This window comes from Camellia sinensis, chromosome 6 (genome assembly GCF_055761805.1).
Source record: "Camellia sinensis isolate YWXY chromosome 6, ASM5576180v1, whole genome shotgun sequence".
Lineage (NCBI taxonomy): Eukaryota > Viridiplantae > Streptophyta > Magnoliopsida > Ericales > Theaceae > Camellia > Camellia sinensis.
The window spans coordinates 160,791,275-160,815,385 of NC_138966.1; the positions used below are offsets into that span (position 1 = coordinate 160,791,275).

The window sequence follows — 24,111 nt, forward strand, 5'->3', positions numbered from 1 at the left end:
CCCCCTATGTTCTTGAAAGGGCCAGACAATTTGGGACGGACCTTCCAATTTTCTGAAAAAAGCTTTATAAAATGATTCTTAACGGCCTCCCTAATTGCCAAAGGCTCCTCTAACATTGAACCATTTACAGCAATTGAACACAAAGAGTTCCTACTATTTCTGCTACATGCCATAATATGGAAGAACCTTGTATTTTTATCCCCTTTAGATGCCCAATTCATTCGAGATTTTTGTAACCAAATCCACTCCAACATTTTACGTAACCTCCACACTTCTTCCCGCACTTCCTTTCTTCTATACAGTTCTGTATCAAGTAATGGTAGATCCTCAGCTAACAAATCAAGAGCATGAGCCTCATCTTCTACACTTTTCAATTTTGATTCAATCTTACCAAACACCGCAACATTCCACTGTTTGAGGACCTGTTTCAGTACTTTAAACTTCATAAGACATTTAAACCCTGCCCATCCATCCGTAGCAGATTCCGACCAACTTTGTTGAACACAAGATAAAAATTTGGGATGGAGCAGCCAGGCATTGAGGAACCTAAAAGGCTTAGGGCCCCAATCCCTATCATCCTCCATCAAAATAATAGGACAATGATCGGACAAAAATCAAGGAAGCCCCCATAATTTGAAGGAAAAATTCTGCACCCACTCATAATTAAGGAGAAATCGATCAATTCTGCTCCATTTCTCCCTAGCTTGAGAATTGCACCAAGTAAACTTCCTCCCTAACATTGGAATGTCTATCAACTCGAGTTGTTCAATCATATTATTAAAGTCCCTCATCCCACGATCCCTTCTCGAACACCCTATTCTTTCGGAAATGTTCTTTATTTCATTGAAGTCACCCCCCATACACCATGGCCCCAAGAAATTGGATTTCAACCTCACTAACACATCCCAAGTCTCTTTTCTTTTAGCCACCTCGTTAGAACCATAAACGTTAATAATTACACAATCAAAACTGGAAAATAATGTACCTGATAAAAGGATGAAATTCTGGGTACTGCAGCAATCCTTTAGGAGAAACACCTCAGGGTTCCAAATACATAGTAGCCCTCCAGCTTGACCAATCACATCTACTGCCATGAAATCAAATTGATCCCCAGGCCACATAGACCTAACCAAGGTAGAATCAACTACTGCCTTCTTGGTTTCTTGTAATAGCACAATATCCACTTTTCTCTCTGCAAGACTTTTCTTTATTTGTCTCCTCTTTTCAGGCCTTCCAATTCCACTCACATTCCAGGATTGTATCTTCATAAGCATATGAAAACCCTCTACCCAGCCGATCGTTTTAATCTAACTCGTATCCCTTTCACCCGACCTTGCTCTTTGTTGGTCTTGAGCTTCAAGATCATGCAATTTACTAAGCACCTCCTCTTCTTTGCCTTCACACTCATGACCGAGGGCTTTGCCTATTTGAATTGAAGCTTCCGCCTCCGTCAATAATCTTCTTCCTCTACTATTTCCGCTTGCCATTGATAGTGAGATGGCCGCTACTGCCGACCTGAACACTGCTCCTTTCCTCAAATTCAATGAAGATGCCCCCAACCCCGTGGAAACATCAAATTTCCCTTTCATTTGCTGCTTCTGAAACTGTTTTGTTGAAACTGGTAGTGCTTTTCCTTTCATTTTTTCCTTCTTTGCTGGACAGACGGATGTTGTTGTAGTATGGGCTAAAAAACTCTTTGGACCAACTGTGTTACGGTTAACACACTGATCAAGCCCCTCTAGAAACGTAATTGGGTCTTGGAAGTTAGACTTACTAAGTTGAACTAGCCCCTCAGTTCTTTGGGCCGACCCAACCAACCCACCTGCCATTTGGGCCCCATCAAGAGCCACTTCAAGGTGAATACCCAGCCTATTACTTTCAGACCCACTTAAACTTCTAATGAACCCAGGAGTATATACATCACCATCTACCCTACGCCTGACACTATCATCACACTGCTGGCAGCTCGTCCCTACCTCTGCCAATTGATTTACTCGTGCGCCACCTTCCGTTGACATTTCCTTCATCATATCAGTTTCAGCTACCTTTGAGACATCTCTCAGTCTATCATCCCCGTCCAGTGCATCTGCAAGAATAGGTGATACAATAGTACCCACTCCAGCCACATCACCCCGTGAATCTGACTTCTTGCCCAGCTGGACCTCCACATCACCCCGTAGATCTGACTTCTTGTCCATCTGGACCTCCACATCGTCATCTTCTTCCTCATACCTGCTGCTTTTGTCCGTGATCTGGGCCTCTGCACTTGCCTCTGAAGATGACCCCACTCCATTCTTCCATTTATTGGATTGGCATACACATTGATCCTGCAAAGTTTTAGAAACTATAATTTGTTCCTCACACACCCGCACAGGATATAGTGTACCTTTGCACTCCAGATTAATGGTGTGATTAATAGTATCCATACTAGTCGTGGCTATCCTCACTTTACCATAGTGGAGGGAGTTGAGCCGAATAGTATCATCATCTATAGCATCCACTACACCCCAGATCTTGCCAATGCTGCTAAATGTAGAGAAACTCCACAGATTCAGTGGAACTCCATAACAACTTAGCCAGACATGTCGTTCTTGTTCGAGCACCAGCCCATGCCGCCATACATGAGCTGATTCACACCATGCGTTAAGCCACTCTTACATTTCCTGAAATTTGACGTTCATATCTTCAACTGAGGTGAAGGTTAGAACCATATCTCTTCCCCCACCCAGTCTCACCTTAACATCCCCAAAGCCTTGCCTTACTATTTCCTCTTTAAAATCAACCACTGATAAGGATGGTTTTAATCTTGCTACTACGCTTTTGTACAACCAACCATTACTTTACTCAACAGCATAAATAGTTTGGATAGCAGCAGTTTGGATACCTCTTCCTCTCACAACCTCAGCAAAGGACCTGGTCCTTTGATATTCAGCAGTAACCATGAGACTGTCATTTGCAGCCATTCTTGTCTGTGGTACTTGTCTCGACCTGGGCTTCGGACCAAACACCTTTTCAAACTCTGCCATTTTGACCTTCAGTGCTCTGTCATCACACCAAAGCCCATGTGCTTTTTGTACTGCCATGTCCGCTGCTACAGAGCAATTGTAACGTACAAAGCCAAAACGAGATCGTGTCATCTTTCTTCGCTTGTTTGGAATAAAAGCATCCATGACTACCCCGTAGTTGGAGAAGATATTGTATAACCCTCTAGTCCCCATAGCTTCTGGAATATTATCCACAAAAACAAAGTGTATGGCTGCGTCTGCCCTGCTGCTCCACACTCCCCTGCCACCATGACGACAGACCACTGGTTGCCATCCACCTCCGTCATTCCCTTGACCATGCTATTTGCCTTCTTGGGACATTCTGCCTTTCATCACCACCACCACTACTACGACTCACACCATCACTTCCACAACTATCAACGGGTCGCTGTCTTCATGAGAGTCAGAGAAAGGAAAGCGATACGAAGATCTCTACAAACTGGCAAGAGAGAGAGAGAGAGAGAGAGAGAGAGTCAAATCTTTACATGTATAATAAGTCTACGAATGTAAGTGACTATAATTGGTCGGCAAAGTGAAAGTTTGAACCTATTGTGTCATGACACCTGAGAAAGGGGATGCTTAGGTTGGACTGTAAATTGCAGCCCTAAAATATATATATATATATATATATATACAAAACTCCCAAAGCACCCCAAAAGTTGAAGCAAACACGAGCAGGTGTGATAATTCGTCAAAATATTTAACCCCATTAACGGTTTGGGGTAAAGTGAACTAATGTTAACAGTTTAAGGGAGTACTTGTTCAAATTGATAGTTCAGGAGGTAAATGACACTAGTGTGATAGTTTGAGGGGGCAAAGTAAATTTTCCCTAAAAATTATGGTTTACGTAAAACATGGGAGCTTTGCATTTTTTATAACTTATTTTATTTTGATCATTCTATAGAATTTTAATATTATAAATAAGCTAGCAACCCTATGTCCCAAATAACCAATTATATGACACTAGAATAGAACAATATCCCCATAGTAACAAATACACCATTTTATGCATGTTGTACCCATTCTTCAGTCCAGATATCACATTCACATTATTATGACCCTGAACCATTGACATCAACATCCCAACACCAACAAATTAGCTTTCATAATCAATTCAAAACACAGGATTGGCTCCGTTTGGTAGAGCTGTGGGAAAGTGGTTATAACTTATAGTTTAACAGCTTATAATTTATAACTGTGAACATAAGCTGATTTTTGACTTATAAATTAAGTTTCTCCTCCCCCACTCAAAGAATAAGTTGATTTTTGACTTACAAAAAGCTATAAGCTGTATTGTTAAGCTAAACCAAATATATCAAAATAGCTTAAATTAAGCTAAAAGCTGAAATAAGCTGGAAATAAGTCTTACCAAACAGGGCCATTGCTTACATCAATGACATTATATTTAAGAAAATAGAACTAATATAACAAACAGCCACATTGCCATGTGGTAGACATCCAAAAAGATATGCAATGACAAAACATATGTAATGCATATGTATGACATTCAGCGCAGAAAAGTTTCATTGTAGCCAAATTCATCTAAAACATGTATATGCATCATAGCGTTAGAGAATAGAGGTCACTTCAGTAATAGGAGCTCACCTCTAAAACTCGCTTTCCAGTGAGTAATAATTGACCATCTTGGATCTCTGATTGCAGAGTTTTAACTAAATCGAGTGAAACATAGTTTTAGTTCCCCTACACCATAATTAAGCACATTATGCAAATCCTCAATATAAATCCTGCACATGTACATGTTTATAATAAAGTAAATCAAATTTCACAAAAGGATAATGTGAGGTAAAAATCTAGAGAATAAATTTCTTACATACCTTCATATTTACCCGGGACCAAGTCAAAATTGGATAAATGGGAAACTTCTTGAGTACTCACCCTTCCTTACCAAAGATGAAACATTTGCTTTTCTTAGTCACTTCCTATAATATATAGTTGACACGCAATATTCCAGTATTTGCTCCGTTTGGACACTCAGAAAATACACCAAAATCAAAACAATTTTAAAACTTTGAACCTCAGGATTTTCTGTTTTTGAATTTAGGTGTCAAATTAGTACTCATTTCCTTGGAAACCCAAAACTAGGGAACTCAAACTTTGAAATGCTATTGTTCATTTTCCCATAATTTCTCGGTAAACAAACAATGGGTTGAAAGGAATTACCTTGAGCAAAGTGCATCCGCTCAAATTCACAGGGTCCACTGTATATATGACAGATGATAAAACCTGTTCCAATAAAAGATTAGATACATGCATATTATAAAGATGTATATATATATATATAAAGAGGATTATGCAATGGAAATACCTCTGAGGGAAGAACTTCAAGGGAAGGAGGTGGGGAGGGAGGGACTTTTCAGAAGAATCAAGAAACCCTAACCCTAATTGGGTTTTATCATCCGATGAAGAAGAAGAAGAAGAAGAAGAAGAAGAAGAAGAAGAGAAGAAAAGAAAGGAGTCGAGTCCTGATTGCTTTGCCGCCATGAAAGCCTTTTCTCTTCTTCAGCTGTCGGGTTTTGGTAAGGGTGTAATTTTGGCCCAGCCCGGACCATTCGGGTTTGGGTTCGGGCCGGGACCATGTTGGGTCTTGCGGGCTTTCGTCAAAAAATCGGGCAGGCTCATAGGTCAGAAAACTAGGACCAATCCAGGGGTATTTGGGTTTGGGGCGGGTCGGGCCTCAGGGTGGGCCCATGGGCTCAAGTTTTGGGCGGGCCTAAACAATTTTTTTTATTTTTTCCATCAAAATTTTATTATTTTCTATTAAAAATAACACCAGACATCGGGCAGGTCGGGTCTCGGACCGGGCTTTTGGACGGGCCAATGGGCCGGGCCGAGTTTCAAAACGATGGCCCAGGCCCTAGCCCAAAGCCTCGGGCTAGGCTTGGGCTCGGGCCTTAACGGGCCGGACCCACCTTAAGCCACGGACTGGCTTCGGGCCGCCCGCGGGCCACGGGCCAAAATTACACCCCTAGGTTTTGGTGCGGTTTTGTTTGTTCTTTGAGCCTGTTAGGCCCATCGTGTTTTTGTTAAGGAACAATGCTAGGATTAGGATGCCACATGAATCCAGATTTTTGAAAAATGTTATTTATACATAAAATTAATATAAATTTTTTTATTTTATTTTAAAATAAATGATTTATATTAAATTATATTATTATGTATGAAAATTATATAATTTTTTTTTTCATATTATTACTCAAAAAATTTGTTGATCACATAAATAAAATTTATAAAATCTTAACTCATGTATATTTATTTTTGAAATCTTAAACAAAAGATGCTTGGAAACATTACAAGAGTTGAACATTACCTTACATAATTTTATAAAATTTTATTGATTCATATATATGTTTTTTTATTTTTTGGGAAACACTGTACCACATGCACTTTATAATTAAAAAAGAAAATGATATAATTTTATGAGATTTTTTTAAGATCCTTAATATTATAATTTTAGGAGATAAAGGACACTCCAAACTTTCATACTATCTCAGATCCCTAAAAAACATGCGCTTCTTCCCTACAAAATTATTGGACCAAAATATCTTTGCACTTTAGTCTAACGTCTTTCACTTTTTGAAATTTTTCAAAACTTAAAAATTCAATAACTTTTGATTTAGATGTCTATTTTCAACAAAAATTATATTTTTGGAATCTCTTGTCGAGATCTATCAAACAAGATCGATGATGAATATGAAATTCAGGAAAAAAAAAATGACAAAATTTCACTAAGTTAGAAATCAACATGAAAGTAAATCTCTCTGACTACATTTGCAGAGAAATTTCAAAGGAAGTCAAATGTGTTAGAGAAAATCAACATACAAGCAAATTTCTCTAACTACATTTGTAGAGAAATTTAAGAGAACGTCAAATGTATTAGAGAAAATCAATATGCAAGTCAATTTCTTTGACTACATTTGCAAAGAAATTTCAGAGAAAATCAAATATGTTAAAGAAAATCAATATGTAAGTAAATTTCTCTGAATACATTTGTAGAGAAATTTCAAAGAAAATAAACATGATAAAGAAATTTTCATATTGCAAGTGTGTGATGACCAAAGAAGATCAACATGACAGAGAAATTTCAGATATAGGTACAGTGAAATTTAAGCAAATTTTAGACAAATTTCTCTATGAAGAAAATTCAAATTAATTTTACTTGGTATAAGTTCAGAGAAATTTCAACAAATCTTTCAAATTCTATAGTATAGATCCAAAGAAATTTTTGGTATAGGTCTAGATAATTACCTAGTATAAGTCTAGTGAAATTTCTTTGGTATAAATCTCGAGAAATTTCAACAGGCCCTCCAAATTCTTCCAAATCCGTAAGTTTATTATTGTCTATGATCACCCACTTCTTATTCTTTAACAAATAAATAAATGACCTATCCTCATGGTAGTAGATGAGGTAAACGGAGCGGACATGACTGGAAAGGCGGCGGAGAGAGGTTTTGAACTTAGCATCGAAGACATGGACAAGGTCGGTGGTGATGAAACGGTTGCCAGAACAAAAGGAGGCAGAGGTGGCGGTGTCAGAGAATGTGGAGATAGTGGATTTAGGTTCTAGGGTTTGGGAAGAGAAGATTGTGAGTTGGTGGAAAGTTCCAAATTTGTAGAGAAAGAGATGAGAGAAGATAAATGGAAAGATGATGCCGGAGTAAGAACCGGCGACGGCAATGAAGCGACTGTCAGAGCGAAAGGAAGCAGAGGTGGTGGTGTCGGAAAGTGAGAAAGTAGTGAATTTGGGTTTTAGGGTTTGAGAAGAGAAAGATCAGAAAGATGGATGAGAGAGCAAGAAGAGAGACTCAAATATATAGAGAGAGAGAAGAAAAAAGAGTAAGGGTAAAGTTCGTATTTTTTTGAATAAAATAGAAATAAAGAATGTAAGAGATCTTATCTAATAGAAAAAAAATTTGTGGATCTCTCCTACTACTCAAAGTTAGAGAGGAATGTTAGACTAATTTTCTTTAATTTTTACTTTTTGAGTTATAACTAAAAAAATAAAAATGTCATAACTTAACACAACATGAAGTATAACTAAAAAATTCATGAGTCATAGTTAAAATAATGTCATAATTAAAGAAAAAAAAAATTATGACATAACTAAAAAAAAAACATTAACATAATTAGGTATGCATATGATACACCCCTTTCAATTGTGGCTATATTAAAATTTCCTTTTTTCATTACTATTATTATTATTATTATTTTTGTTGTTGTTGTTGTTGTTGTTGTTGTTGTTGTTTTATTTTTAACTTTACTCTTTTGTTGTTGTTGATGTAATGTGCTTTTTTAACTTTGTATCCACAAAATCACTTATGCTTAGTTAATTCTAGTTATGTTTTGAGTTGGGTTTTGTTAATTAGAGTTGATTTATGTGGAGGAAATTTGACCAGATGTTTTATTGGTACTTGGGTTGATATAATTTCATATACAAAAGCTTGTAAGGGAACCTAGAAAGGCAATAGAAAAATCTGCTCAAGGGACTGTTCAATTGTGACCCTTCTTCTCCCCTGTTTTGCTCCTCTTCTTCTCTATTTTTTGCAGGAAAAAAAATCAAATATGATTTTGTGTGTTTTAGATTGATTTCTTTGTAGTTTAAACACACTTGCTTCCAAAACACCCAACATAAAGTGGTATCAGAGCCTAGTTCAAAGTGAAAGCTTGGATTTGCAAAGGAAGGCTGAAAATAGAAGGTCTGTGAAGAAGAAAAGTAGGTTTTGTAAAAAATCTCCATGGCTAACTCAAGCAACCAAAGTATAGGTCTTTAGCAACCATCTATGCTCATTTTTTGTAGGAGAAAATTATGATTATTGGTGTGTGAGGATGAAGACCTTATTTCAGTCTCAAGGTTTATGGAGCTTGTTACAAAATAGGTATGATGAACCCAATTTAACAACTACATTAACTTTAGCACAAGAGCAGTAGCTAGAGGAAACTAGAAAAAATGATGCTAAAGCACTCTTCTTCATCCAACAAGCACTCTCTGATGAGTTGTTTCCAAGAATCATTGAAGCCAAGAAATCAAAGGAAGCATGGGACATTTTACAACAAGAATTTCAAGGAGACAAAAAGGTAAGAATCATCAAACTCCAAACTCTTAGAAGGGAGTTAGAATATTTGAAGATGAAAGAATCTTAACTTTAATTGATTATTTCTCTAAATTGATGGAGATTGTCAATCAAATGAAATCATATGGTGAAAGAGTTGAACAAAAGAGAATTATTGAGAAAATTTTGGTTAGTTTACCAGAAAAATATAACACAATGGTGGGAATAACTGAAGAAACAAAGGATATCTCTAAAATAAGTGTCCAAGAATTGATAGGTTCTTTGAAAACTCATGAACAAAGGTTGTTAAAACAATCAGGGAAGCCTCTAGAGAGTGCATTCCAATCAAAGTTAATTTGAATTCTAAAAGTCATAGAGAATCATCAAGTAATGAACAAAAGAGAGGAATCAATAGGAGGTAGTAGACAAGGAAAATGAAGAGGTAGATGAAAAAATTCATCAAGGGGAAAAGGTAGAAGCAACATTGATAGAAGTTCAAGTGCGGAAGAAAATACAAGAAAGTACAGAATTTGTGAAAGGGGAAATCATCTAGAGAAGGATTGTCGGTTTCGAGGGAAACCACAATGTTATAAATGCAAAAATTCTGGCCACCTCCAAAAGGATTGCAAAGTCAAGAGCAATCAACAAGATAATTTTTTAGAGGAGAAAGATAGAGAAGGAAACTTATATTATGCTTGTCAAGCAGCCTCAAAACACAAAAAAGATGTTTGGTACCTTGATAGTGGGTGTAGCAATCATATGACAGGTGATAAGTCTATTTTCTTGGACATTGACACTTCAATTTGCTCTCAAGTTAAAATGGGAAATGGAGTGTTAGTAAATACAAAGGGGAAAGGAACCATAAGAGTTGAAACAAAGATGGGGACTAAGTTTATTTATAATGTGTTGCTCATTCCAAACTCGGAGCAAAATTTGCTAAGTATTGGACAACTTGTGGAACATGGATATGCAGTCCATTTTGAAGCTAACAACTACACCATTCATGATAGAAATGCAAAGCAAGTGGTGGCAAAAAATCAAATGGAGAAGAATCGAAGCTTCTTGCTCATATTCAACTTTGCGACGAATGATGAGTCATGGTTATGGCATAGAAGACTTGGGCATTTGAATTTTCGTAGTCTCAAAGTGCTTCACCAAAAGAATATGGTCCAAGGACTTCCAAGTATTGAGGAAATACATGATGTTTGTGAGGGATATGCACTTGGGAAGCATCATTGGCAACCTTTTCCTAAAGGAGTTGCTTGGAGAGCCAAAGAAATGTTAGAGTTAGTTCATACAGATGTTTGTGGGCCTATGACAACTCCCTCCCATGCCCAAAACAAGTACTTTATTCTTTTTATTGATGACTATACAAGGATGATATGGGTGTATTTCATGAGGGAAAGATCCAAAGTATTCACTATTTTCAAGACATTCAAGAGCATGGTGGAAAAACAAAGTGGGCACTACATAAAGACTTTGAGAAGTGATAATGGCAAAGAATACAACTCTAAGGAGTTTGACAAATTTTGTGAAGATGAAGGTGTAGAAAGGCAACTTATATTAGGTTATACTCCACAACAAAATGGAGTATCCGAAAGAAAGAATCAAACGGTAATGGAAATGGCTAAATCTATGATGCATGAAAAATGGCTATCAAAGAATTTTTCAACTGAAGCTGTTTACACAACAGTGTATTTGATAAATAGGTGTCCTATCAAAGCCATTTGGAACGAAACTCCCATAGAAGCTTGGAGTGGGAAAAAGCCATTAGTAAAACATCTCAAAGTATTTTGGATGTGTTTGCTATGCTCAAATTCCAAAGGAAATAAGAAGCAAATTAGATGAAACAAGTGAGAAATGTATCTTTGTGGGATATAGCAGCAAATCCAAGGGTTATCGATTGTATAGCTTGAAGAAAAATCAGATTATAATCAATCGGGATGTGTTATTTGATGAGAATGCTTCATGGAATTGGGAAGAAGGTAAAATTGAGAAGCAATTTGTCCTAGTTGATGAGGAGCAAGAAAATTCAACACATAAAGATGAAGATAATGAAGATTCAAATCATTCCTCACCAAGGGCAGGTTCATTATCAACTTCTAGCTATTCTCCAAGTTCAGGGTCAAATTCTAATTCATCCTCACCTAGCTCAACTCCGAAAAAAAAAAAAAAAAAAAAACGAGGAGTTGGAGTGATGTGTATGCTAGATGCAATTTTTGTGTAGTGGAACCTGGAAGTTTTGAAGAAGCAATTAAAGAGGAAGCTTAGAAGAAAGCAATGGAAGAAGAAATTGAAGTCATTGAGAAGAACAACACATGGGAATTGGTTGAAAGACCACAAGACAAGGAAATCATTAGCGTGAAGTAGATTTATAAAGTAAAGTTGAATTCGGATGATTTATTCCAAAGAAATAAGGCAAGGATGGTACAAAAGGGTACACACAACAGCCTGGAATCGATTTTCAAGAAACATTTGCTCTGGTTGCACGACTTGACACCATTCGAGCTCTCATTCCTTTAGTAGCCCAAAAAGGTTGGTCATTTTATCAACTTGATGTTAAATTTGCGTTTTTGAATGGAGAATTGAAAGCGGAAGTGTATGTTGAACAACCCCAAGGGATTTAAATAAAAGGAGATGACGACAAGGTGTATAAATTAAAGAAAGCATTGTATGGGTTGAAGCAAACTCCAAGAGCGTGGTATAACCAAATTGATTTCTATTTCATCGACAAGGGTTTCAAGAAGAGCAAGAGTGAGCCAACCTTATATGTGAAAAATCAAGGTATGTCAATTCATATTGTTGCCTTGCATGTTGATGATTTGTTATTTTCCGGTAACGATGAGATAATGATTGAAGAATTTAGAAATGACATGATGAGAAGATATGAAATGAGTGACATGGGTTTGTTGAATCATTTTCTTGGAATTGAATCTCAAAAGAAATATGCTGAAAATATTTAAATGAAATTTGGCATGAGTGGTTGTAAGCCCATGGCCACACCACTAGTTGTGAATGAAAAACTTACAAAGGAAGATAGAGAGGAAAAAGTTGATGGTTCGTTGTATATAAGCTTGGTTGGAAATTTGTTGTATCTTATAGTTACAGGGCTGGATATAACGTATGCTGCAAGTTTGCTTTTTAGATTTATGAATGATCCCAGCAAAAATCATCTTGGTGCTGCATAACGAGTTTTGAGATATATTCGAGGCACAACCAGCTATGGTATCAAGTATTGCAAAGATTCAACTATGAAATTGTTTGGTTTTTGTGATAGTGATTGGGGTGGCTACACTGATGATATGAAAAGCACCTCTGGGTATGCATTTTCCTTGGGTTCTGGAGTATTTTCTTGGGCATCAAAGAAGCAACAAAGTGTGGCACAATCATTTGTAGAAGTTGAATATGTTTCAGCGGGTTTGGAAACTTCCCAAGCAATTTGGTTAAGGAGTAGGAGAATACTTGAAGATGTTTGCGAAAAGTGTTGGAAATGGTTATAAAATTCTGGGTAAAACCATAATTTTTTCCTAAGTTTGGTCTATTTTTTAGGAGGGCCCCGAGCGTCGATTTTCGCGGGTCAAAGTGGTAACGCGTTCTATGCCGCGTTGTGATTCACGTGGTATATTTGGTTGCTCAAAACCATTACTGAGTGAATGGGAAATTGAAGCCAAAGTATGCTCCATGGAAATGGAGTTTTGGTGAAAAATCCTTAAAGGTTTGAATAAGGCTTGTCCCACATTGATTTGGTGGGAAGTTTTGAATGGGTTTATAAGCATGGGATTGGAACTTGGGGTGTGCCCCAAGGGGTACCCAAGTGTTTTAGAGAGGGAGGTTATGGGCAAAATGGGCTAGACCCATTGGACCCAAAAATCACCACGTGCGCCCCGCCATCGCCGTCCGTCCGGTCGGGCTGGGCTTGGGCACAGGTGTGTGGTTGGGTTGGGCTTGTTCGGCCCAATACTAATATTTTTGGGTCAAAAACATTTGAATTAAATTTTATTTTTTGAAAAATTAATTTCGGAATTAAACTGGTCCGGTTTTTTCCTGTACACCCAAACAAGGCCTTTCCTGTTTTTATATGTTCAAATTCAAATCCACCCGAATTTCAAACCAAACAATGCCTTAAACAGATTTGTATCTGTTTAATTCAAATTGAACAGGTATTGTACCTGTTTAATTCAAAATGGAAAGCCACCTATCCATCTATAAATAGGACAACCCTCATTTGGATTTTGTAACTCTAATTTTCGTCCTTCGTAATTCTGCAAACATTCTCTTCATATTGCTGCATTATTTACTTCTGTGAGAGAGTATAAACACTTAGTGTGTTCGTTAGGCAAACAATTTGTAGTGCTGCTATTGTTTGTAATTGATCATTTTATCCTGGGAGATAGACGTCCATATTCTGAAAGCACCGTGGAGAGGACGAATCTGTCTTAAGGACATAGTGTCAAACACTGGACTTGATCAGATTATTATTAGAAGAAATTAATCAAGTAAGTTGTTTAATTTATTATTCTGTTTTATTATTTATTTAAATCAGATTTTAATTTTGTTTTGTAACAAAATAAAATCCGCGTTTTATTTATTTATATTATTTTCTTTTACTGGTTTGATTTTTGTAATCAAACAAATTCTGTCATTTCCTATTTTCTTTTATATTCTATTTGTTGTTTAGTACCCAAACAGAATTTATTATTTTAAATACAGTGAAGATTGTCCAACAAAAAGTAAGAAGATGGTACATAAATTTTTTGTGACAACAAATCAGTCATTGCCATGGCTAAGAATCCTGTTTTTCACAGCTGCACTCGTCATATTGCAATTAAACATCATTTTATTCGGGAAGCAATTGAAGAAGGTGAAGTGCAGCTCAAATTCTGCAGGTCAAATGAACAAATTGCAGATATATTCACTAAGACTCTTCCCAAAGAAAAGTTCCAGCATTTTCAGAGAGTTACTTGGAGTTATGGAGCAGCACATTAGGGGGGAGCAATGTTGATGTAATGTGCTTGTTTAACTTTGTATCCAAACAATCACTTATGCTTTAGTTAATTCTAATTATGTTTTGAGTTGGGTTTTGTTAATTAGAGTTAATTTATGGGGGTAGGGGATACTGCTATGCCATCAAACGACACAGTTTTGACACATAATTTTTTTTTCCCCCACTTAGTCGTACAGTCAAGGCCTATTTTGCACACAACTTTTTGGATTTTGTGCATTACGTGTAGAGAATTTTATATATATATATATATATATATATATGTATGTATGTATATATATATTTATATTTATATAATTCTCAATACCAAAAAGTATTTCACAATTTACCCACTTATTAATGTATAAATATTATTTAATTACCTGATTTCAAATTTTCTATATTTGTTTTTTAAATTAACGTGTAAAATATTTAAAATTTTGTGATTGATGTTGCAAAAGTTTGTATCTTAGTTATGATATTTTTTTATTATATCAATTTATAATGAGATTATATATTTTGTGGTTGATATTACAAATTTTTGTGATAAAATTATATATTTCGTGATAGGATGCATATGGTTTGCACCCTTATCATTCATTCTTGATTCATTATAAAAATAATTATAAATAAAATTATTGTAAAAGAATAGTAATTCAACTTCATTCTATTTTACCCTAGTAAACTACATTAGAGTATAAATCAATCCAATAACATTATAAAGTCTTATCTAATTAATATGATTAATAGTGAAATGATTAATAATTTTATAAATTAGTGTAGGATTAGTTATCTAATTAAATTAGTGAGATAACTATTTATTATGTATTCATTTTTATTTATATTTTTTTCATACTTGAAATTATGATCCTTAATCCCTCTCAATATTAAAAATTCGTCAATTTCGTCAGATTGAATATTCACCATACACATAAACCGGTTAATAAAAGTTGCAATCAAACATGAAATTGTGAGTTCATGAACTAACAATCTCAATCTTATGCTATAATCTTTGTAATCAAACATGCTCAAAATGTTCAGAATTCTATATATTGTGCACATGTGAAATTATAATATAGTGAATTTACTTGTAACAATATTTTATAAATTATTATGATATTGAAATACCTTATTGGCTGAAAATGATGAATTATGAGTATAATAGTATTCCTTTCATAAAATTATGCCCCCTCACTAACTTATTCACAAGTGACAACTTTATTTTCTCAAACGTCATAACTAAGTCATAAATTTTTATAATATCAATCATAAAATTTTAAATATTTATTATGTAAATTTTAAAAATAAATTTAAAAATTTTGAAATTAAGTAATTAAATAATATTAATACCTTAAGAAGTGGGTAAATTGTGACACTTTTTGGTATTGAGAATTATAAGTAAATATATATATGTATATATTTTTATTTATATTTGTCTGTAATTAACAAAGTGAGGCCTTACTGAGATTTGTAGGCGCCTAAGTAAAGAAAAAAAAAATTATCAAAACTGTGCCGTTTGATGGCACAGCCGTTCCTACTGCCTTGAGGGACAGCAATATCCCCCGATCCTAATTTATTGGTACTTGAATTAATATAATTTCATATATAAGAGTTTGTAAGGTTTTGTTTGGCATAAAAAGTTTGGTTTAAAATAATTACAAAAAGATAAAATAAATTAAAAAGGCAATAACATAAAATATTATATTCAAATAATAATTGTCTTAATTTTTTTCCCAAAAGTGAAAAAAAAAAACGGCTAAGAGAAGCAAGAAAGGTAATAGAAAAATTTGTTCAATTGTCACCCTTCTTCTCCCCTGCTTTGCTCCTCTTCTTCTCTATTTTCTGCAGAAAAAAAATCAGCTCTGATTTTGTGTGTTTTTAGATTGATTTCTTCGTAGTTTAAACACACTTGCTTCCAAAACACCCACAGTTGTCTCTCCACTCCACAGATCCCTCCAAAGCCCATCAGATGGAGGAGCTTGCAATTTGTAAATAACTCTTTCTTCCTTTTGGCCGAATCACTATTCTTTTTTTTTTTTATCAGATGGCCGAATCACTATCGCTCACACTGTATTGCAGCCTACAATTGGTTTTGATCTGTAATCTTGATTTTATCAGCCATGGTTTCTAAAAGAACCTTAGATCATTCTGTTGGACAATCTTCACTGTATTTAAAAAGGTTTAATTCTGTTGTGTACAAAACAACAACCGGAATATAAAGAAATAAAGAAAAGGAGAGAATATGTTTGATTACAAAAATCAAACTCGAAATAAAAATAAATAAATAAAAAACAAAACAGATTTTATTTTGTTACAAAAACAAAATTAAAATCTGAATAAATACACAAATAAAAACAACACTGAAAGTAATTAAATAACTTACTTGATTTAATTTCTTCGAATTATTTCTCTGATCAAGTCCAGTGTTTAACACTGTCTCCTTAAGACAGATTCGTCCTCTCCACGGTGCTTTCAGAATTCGGACGTCTATCTCCCAGGATGAAATGATCTTCCACAAACAATAGCAGCACTACTAATTGTTTGCCTTACGAACACACTAAGTGTTTACACTCTTTCTTTTGAAAATAAAATGCAGCAAGATGAAGAATAGAAAACAGAAGTGAAATACGAAATTTCTGAATGCTTAACATCAAATGAGGGTGGTCCTATTTATAGATGTGAAGGTGGCTCTTCATTTTGAATTAAACAGGTATGTAACTCTTGGTTTTGAATTGAACAGGTATGATACCTGTTGGATTTGAATTCAAACAGATAGCAAAACGGGAAGGGCCCTGTTTGGGTGTGCATTAATTCCAAAACAGTTTATTTCTGTTTGAAACCGGGAAGGGCCCTGTTTGGGTGTGCACTAATTCCAAAACAGTTTATTTCTGTTTGAAACCGGGAAGGGCCCTGTTTGGATGAACAAAAAATCCAAACTAATTTAATTTGAATTATGGTTTTTATTTTAATAAAAAAAATAAAATTAAATTCAAATGTTTTTGGCCCAAAAAGATTAGAAGCCCAACCCAACCACGCACCCGCGCCCAAGCCCAGGCCCAGCCCGACCGACCGGACGGACGGCGGCGGCGGCGCGCGCGCGCGTGTGGTGATTTTTGGGTCCAATGGGTCTAGCCCATTTTGCCCATAACCTCTCCCTCTAAAACACTTGGGTACCCCTTGGGGCACACCCCAAGTATCACACCCTAAGCCTTATAAACCCTTTCAAAACCTCCCACCAAATCAATGTGGGACAAGTCAATTTACAACCTTAAGGAATTTCCACCAAAACTCCATTTCCATGGAGCACACTTTGGCTTCAATTTCCCATTCACTCGGTAATGGTTTTGAGTAACCAAATATACCACGTGAATCACAACGCGGCATAGAACGCGTTACCACTTTGACCCGAGTAAAACGACACTCGGGGCCCACCTAAAAAATAGACCGAACTTGAGGAAAAATTAACCATTTCCAACAATCCCCCACATGAATGGAATTTGATGACAACGGAAATGCAACAATATGCAGACTTAACGAAAGAGCATAAGTCGAAAATATCTTGCATCAGGATAGGTAGTGTTCGGCTTTGAACCTTCCCTAGTGATAACCTATCGGACTTACTGGCTAACCAATGGACGCGATGCCTTGAATTGTTCAGCCGTTTGTGTAAGCCAAGACAACAGATTTCACACAAAATATCTTCTAACACATCGTGGTTCTCACTGTTGTGTTCATTTTGGCCTTGAACGCACCTGGTTTTCATAAGTGTTTCTAGAGAATTTAGCCTCTTCATTCTCATAGAACCGGCCCCAGTTCAACACTCATATAGGTGATTCTTATTGTGAGTATCTTCTTATACTCATCTTGATTTTATGTCTTAATCAAGATATAAGTAATCATTAAAAGCAAAGCTTATCCTTATACCCCTGCAGACAACATATGTTGCAGATATCACTCTCACCATAGGAATGGGTAGGAATTTTAATCCCTTGGTGATTTCTGGCGAGCCACACATAACTTAGTTGTCCCTTTGAACTTAGTTCTTGGGATCTCCAGTCATATAAGTAGGGTTACCATTATGACGACTCTTATGTAATAGGCTTTAATCCCATCCCCTTCGATGAACTATACACTAGCTCTTTTGTCAAACCTTTTGTTAACGGATCCGCAATATTCTCTTTAGATTTTATATAATCTATTGAGATTATTCCGTTTGACAACAATTGCCTTACGGTATTATGTCGACGACGAATATGTCGTGACTTACCGTTATACATGTGATTCTGTGCCCTGCCTATTGCAGATTGACTATCACAATGAATGCAAATAGCTGGCACAGGTTTTGGCCACATTGGAATGTCTTCTAAGAAGTGACGAAGCCATTCTGCTTCTTCACCTGCTTTGTCTAAAGCAATGAACTCGGATTCCATTGTGGATCGTGCGATGCACGTTTGTTTCGTGGACTTCCAAGAAACAGCAGCGCCTCCTAGAGTAAAGACATATCCACTAGTGGATTTTGAATCTTTAGTATCCGATATCCAATTGGCATCACAATAACCTTCGAGTACTGCTGGATATCGAGTAAAGTTCAAACCATGATCACGAGTAAATCTTAGATATCTAAGAACTCGAATGATCGCTTTCCAATGGTCTTCTCCAGGGTTACTAGTGTACCTACTCAGGCCTCGTTTGGCAAGAGGCTATTTTAGCCAATTAGTCAAAAAGTTACTAAATTAGCCAAAAAACCAACAACCCATACAAAAAAGTCAAAGATTCTCTTTTCTCTCTACTTTTTGCACATCTTTTCGTAATTAGTCAAAAAGTCATCCCAAACATACAAGTTTTTTTTACCTACTTTTTTAGCCAAATAGCCAAAAAGTTACTAAATTAGCCTGTTCCCAAACGAGGCCTCAATTTACTTATAGCATAAGCTATATCAGGACGAGTACAATTCATTAGGTACATAAGGCTTCCAATGATTTTGGAGTATTTTAACTGAGACACTGCATCACCTTTATTTTTCGATAAATAAAGACTGATGTCTACAGGTGTTCTAGCTAAATTCAAATCATCCTTGATAAATTTATCAAGAATTTTCTCAATATAATGAGATTGAGATAATGCATATCCGTCAGATGTTTTAGTAATTTTCATTCCTAAGATAACATCTGCGACCCCCATATCTTTCATATCAAATCTCTTGTTAAGCATCTGCTTAGTTGATTTGATCATGTTTTGACTGCTTCCAATGATAAGCATGTCATCCACATAAAGACAAACTATGACATATCCTTGGTCAGTGTTTTTAACATAGACGCATTTGTCACATTCGTTTATCTTAAACCCATTAGTAAGCATTGCATGATCAAATTTTTCATGCCATTGCTTAGGTGCTTGTTTTAATCCATAAAGGGATTTTACAAGTCGACATACTTTCTTTCCTTGCCCTGATACTACAAACCCTTCGGGTTGTTCCATATAGATCTCCTCATTTAGATCACCGTTTAAGAAAGCTGTTTTAACATCCATTTGATGTATTTCTAAATTAAACAACGCTGCTATAGCAATAAGCATGCGAATGGATGTTATTCTTGTCACAGGGGAATATGTGTCAAAATAGTCGAGACCTTCCTTTTGTCTGTAACCTTTAACAACAAGTCTTGCTTTATACTTGTCAATTGAACCATCTGCTTTCATTTTTCTCTTGAATATCCATTTATATCCAAGAGGTTTAGAACCTGGTGGAAGATCCACCAATTCCCAAGTATGATTTTGCATAATGGATTCAATTTCATTATTAACAGCCTCTTTCCACAAAGGTGCTTCAGGACCTGTCATTGCTGCCTTAAAGCTTTGAGGTTCATTTTCTAACAAGTATGTCAGAAAATCTGGACCAAAGGATTTTGATGTTCTCGCTCTTTTACTTCGTCTTGGTTCATCATTAGTTAAATCCTGTTGGTCGAGACTATTACTAGTCTCTTGTGTTTGATTGTCATTAGTCTCTTGACTTTGTGTACAATCATAAGTTCTTTTCTGTGAGCTTAATTCCTGTCCTTTCTTATAAGGAAAGACATGTTCAAAAAACACAGCATTCCTTGACTCGATAAGAGTGTTCACATTTATATCAGGTATATCTGATTTATAAGTCAAAAACCGATATGCACTACTATTCTGAGCATAACCAATAAACACACAATCTACTGTTTTTGGTCCAATTTTAGTCTTTTTAGGAACAGGTACTTCAACTTTTGCCAAACACCCCCACACTTTTAAGTATTTGTAGGAAGGTGGTCGACCTTTCCACAATTCATAAGGAATGCTTTTGGTTTTCTTGTGGGATATTCTATTAAGAACATAATTAGCAGACAATATTGCTTCCCCCCACAAGTTCTGTGGTAAGCCTGAACTTAGTAACATGGCATTCATCATTTCTTTTAGGGTTCTATTCTTCCTTTCAGCAATGCCATTTTGCTGTGGAGAATAAGGGGCTGTAGTTTGATGAATAATGCCATGTTGTGCACAAAATTCATTTAATGGTGCATCATATTCACCACCCCTATCACTTCTAACCATTTTAATGGTTTTACCAAGTTGATTTTCAACTTCTGTTTTGTAGAGTTTAAACATTTCTAAGGCTTCATCTTTACTTCTAAGTAAATAAACATAACAATATCTTGTGCAATCATCGATAAATGTTATGAAATACTTTTTGCCACCTCTAGTTTGAATAAACTTTAAATCACATACATCAGTGTGAATTAATTCTAGAGGTTCGATTTTTCTTTCAACCGATTTAAATGGAGCCTTAGTTAGTTTCGCTTCTACACAAATTTCACATTTATGATTAGGATTAATTTCAAACTTTGGTATATAATCTAAACCAATTAATCTACGCAAAGCATCAAAATTCACATGTCCTAATCTACCATGCCATAAATTTGACTCAAGAATATAAACAAAAGATGTGTTATTCTTATTCATAGCAACTTTCGGTACAACTGTCATTACATTTAACTTAAAGAGACCATCACTCATGTATCCCTTACCAACATACATACCACTCTTTGTTAATACAAACTTATCAGACTCAAATACAAGCCTAAAACCATTTTTACTTAACAAAGACCCAGAAACTAAATTCTTCCGGATGTCAGGTACATGTAGTACGTTGTTGAGGGTCAGTTCTTTCCCTGATGTCATCTTCAAGATTACTTTCCCTTGTCCAGCCACAGCAGAAGTAGAAGAATTTCCCATGAAAAGTTGTTCACCATTTGCAGCCTCATTGTAGGTAGTGAACATCTTCTTGTCCGCACATATGTGACGAGTTGCTCCAGTGTCAACCCACCACTCTTTGGGATTTCCAACCAAGTTAGCCTCAGACACCACAGCAGAGAGGTTGATGTCATTCACTCCGTCAGAGATGTAATCCAATTCTGTTACATTGGCCTGATTGGTGGTCTTCTTACTTGTACTTCCATGATTCTTCTTAGGGCGGCGGCAGTCAGAAGCTCGATGTCCAGTTTTGCCACAGTTATAGCATTTTCCTTTGAACTTCTTGCTACTATCGCCTTGTTTAGGACCATCTCCAGTAAACTTCCTCTTTTTGTTATGTGGTTTATGAACTTGTTCAACCACATTTGCCTTGGACTCAATGGGATTTTTCCCATTCCTCTTTTCAGCCTTTCGGTTATCTTCTTCAATTCTTAATCTTACAATCAATTCATCCATAGTCATCTCTTTGCGTTTATGTTTTAAATAATTTTTGAAATCTTTCCAAGCCGGTGGTAACTTTTCCACTAAAGCTGCGACTTGGAATGACTCGCTAAGAGACATACCTTCTGAATGAATATCATGCAAAATTATTTGAAAACTTTGAACTTGAGATATTACCGTTTGGGAGTCTACCATAACAAAGTCCAGAAATTTACCGACGACAAATTTCTTTGTGCCGGCATCTTCTGTCTTGTATTTCTTCTCCAAAGAATCCCACAATTCTTTTGCTGTTTTCAGAGGACTGTATACATTATACAGCATATTGTCAAGGCCATTTAGGATGTAGTTTCTGCACAGGAAATCTGAATGTTTCCAAGCATCTACAGCGGCAACAACTTGCCGATCACTTTCACCCTCTTTAAGTGCTGGAGCCTCTTCATGGAGAAACCGGGCCAAATTAAGAGTTGTAAGATAGAACAGCATCTTCTGCTGCCATCTCTTAAACTCGGTACCATTAAATTTTTCCGGTTTTTCTCCATGATTGATTGGTACATGAACATGGTTCTGGATAGGGACCGATGTAGGTGTAACAATAGGAGTACCACTGCCAGATGCAGTTTCAGTTGTAGTAGCCATAATCTCTGATTACAAAAATCAGAAAATATTAAAACACAAATTAATTTTCTAGTTACTAAAACCAGAAAATAATTATAACAACAAAATAATTTTATTTTCCTTGTTACTAAAACTAGAAAAATAAAATATCACAAGAATTTTCTGTAATACCAAATAATATTCTGAATTGTTAATGACACCAGTATCGTACTACTAGTAGTTGTCAAAGAAAAGAGACAGTATATTACTACTATCTGTCAAATAGCATAAAACACTATTTGTTTTTCCAACCAGAATATTAATTTGAAAACACAGAAAATTAAATACAATGAAGATACCCAAAAAGGATTCTGTCTTAAGATTGTAGGACAATCTTCACTGTATTTAAAAAGGTTTAATTCTGTTGTGTACAAAACAACAACCGGAATATAAAGAAATAAAGAAAAGGAGAGAATATGTTTGATTACAAAAATCAAACTCGAAATAAAAATAAATAAATAAAAAACAAAACAGATTTTATTTTGTTACAAAAACAAAATTAAAATCTGAATAAATACACAAATAAAAACAACACTGAAAGTAATTAAATAACTTACTTGATTTAATTTCTTCGAATTATTTCTCTGATCAAGTCCAGTGTTTAACACTGTCTCCTTAAGACAGATTCGTCCTCTCCACGGTGCTTTCAGAATTCGGACGTCTATCTCCCAGGATGAAATGATCTTCCACAAACAATAGCAGCACTACTAATTGTTTGCCTTACGAACACACTAAGTGTTTACACTCTTTCTTTTGAAAATAAAATGCAGCAAGATGAAGAATAGAAAACAGAAGTGAAATACGAAATTTCTGAATGCTTAACATCAAATGAGGGTGGTCCTATTTATAGATGTGAAGGTGGCTCTTCATTTTGAATTAAACAGGTATGTAACTCTTGGTTTTGAATTGAACAGGTATGATACCTGTTGGATTTGAATTCAAACAGATAGCAAAACGGGAAGGGCCCTGTTTGGGTGTGCATTAATTCCAAAACAGTTTATTTCTGTTTGAAACCGGGAAGGGCCCTGTTTGGGTGTGCACTAATTCCAAAACAGTTTATTTCTGTTTGAAACCGGGAAGGGCCCTGTTTGGATGAACAAAAAATCCAAACTAATTTAATTTGAATTATGGATTTTATTTTAATAAAAAAAATAAAATTAAATTCAAATGTTTTTGGCCCAAAAAGATTAGAAGCCCAACCCAACCACGCACCCGCGCCCAAGCCCAGGCCCAGCCCGACCGACCGGACAGACGGCGGCGGCGGCGCGCGCGCGCGTGTGGTGATTTTTGGGTCCAATGGGTCTAGCCCATTTTGCCCATAACCTCTCCCTCTAAAACACTTGGGTACCCCTTGGGGCACACCCCAAGTATCACACCCTAAGCCTTATAAACCCTTTCAAAACCTCCCACCAAATCAATGTGGGACAAGTCAATTTACAACCTTAAGGAATTTCCACCAAAACTCCATTTCCATGGAGCACACTTTGGCTTCAATTTCCCATTCACTCGGTAATGGTTTTGAGTAACCAAATATACCACGTGAATCACAACGCGGCATAGAACGCGTTACCACTTTGACCCGAGTAAAACGACACTCGGGGCCCACCTAAAAAATAGACCGAACTTGAGGAAAAATTAACCATTTCCAACA

At 36.0% G+C, this 24,111-nt stretch overlaps 1 protein-coding gene across 1 annotated transcript; it reads right to left on the bottom strand.

Annotated features, from left to right (window-relative positions):
* Positions 1 to 614: 614 nt before the first annotated feature.
* On the bottom strand, positions 615 to 1,268 carry LOC145793755 (uncharacterized). The gene has a single exon (XM_082876628.1). The coding sequence runs from the start codon at positions 1,266 to 1,268 to the stop codon at positions 615 to 617; it is 654 nt and encodes a 217-aa protein (XP_082732754.1).
* Positions 1,269 to 24,111: the final 22,843 nt, after the last annotated feature.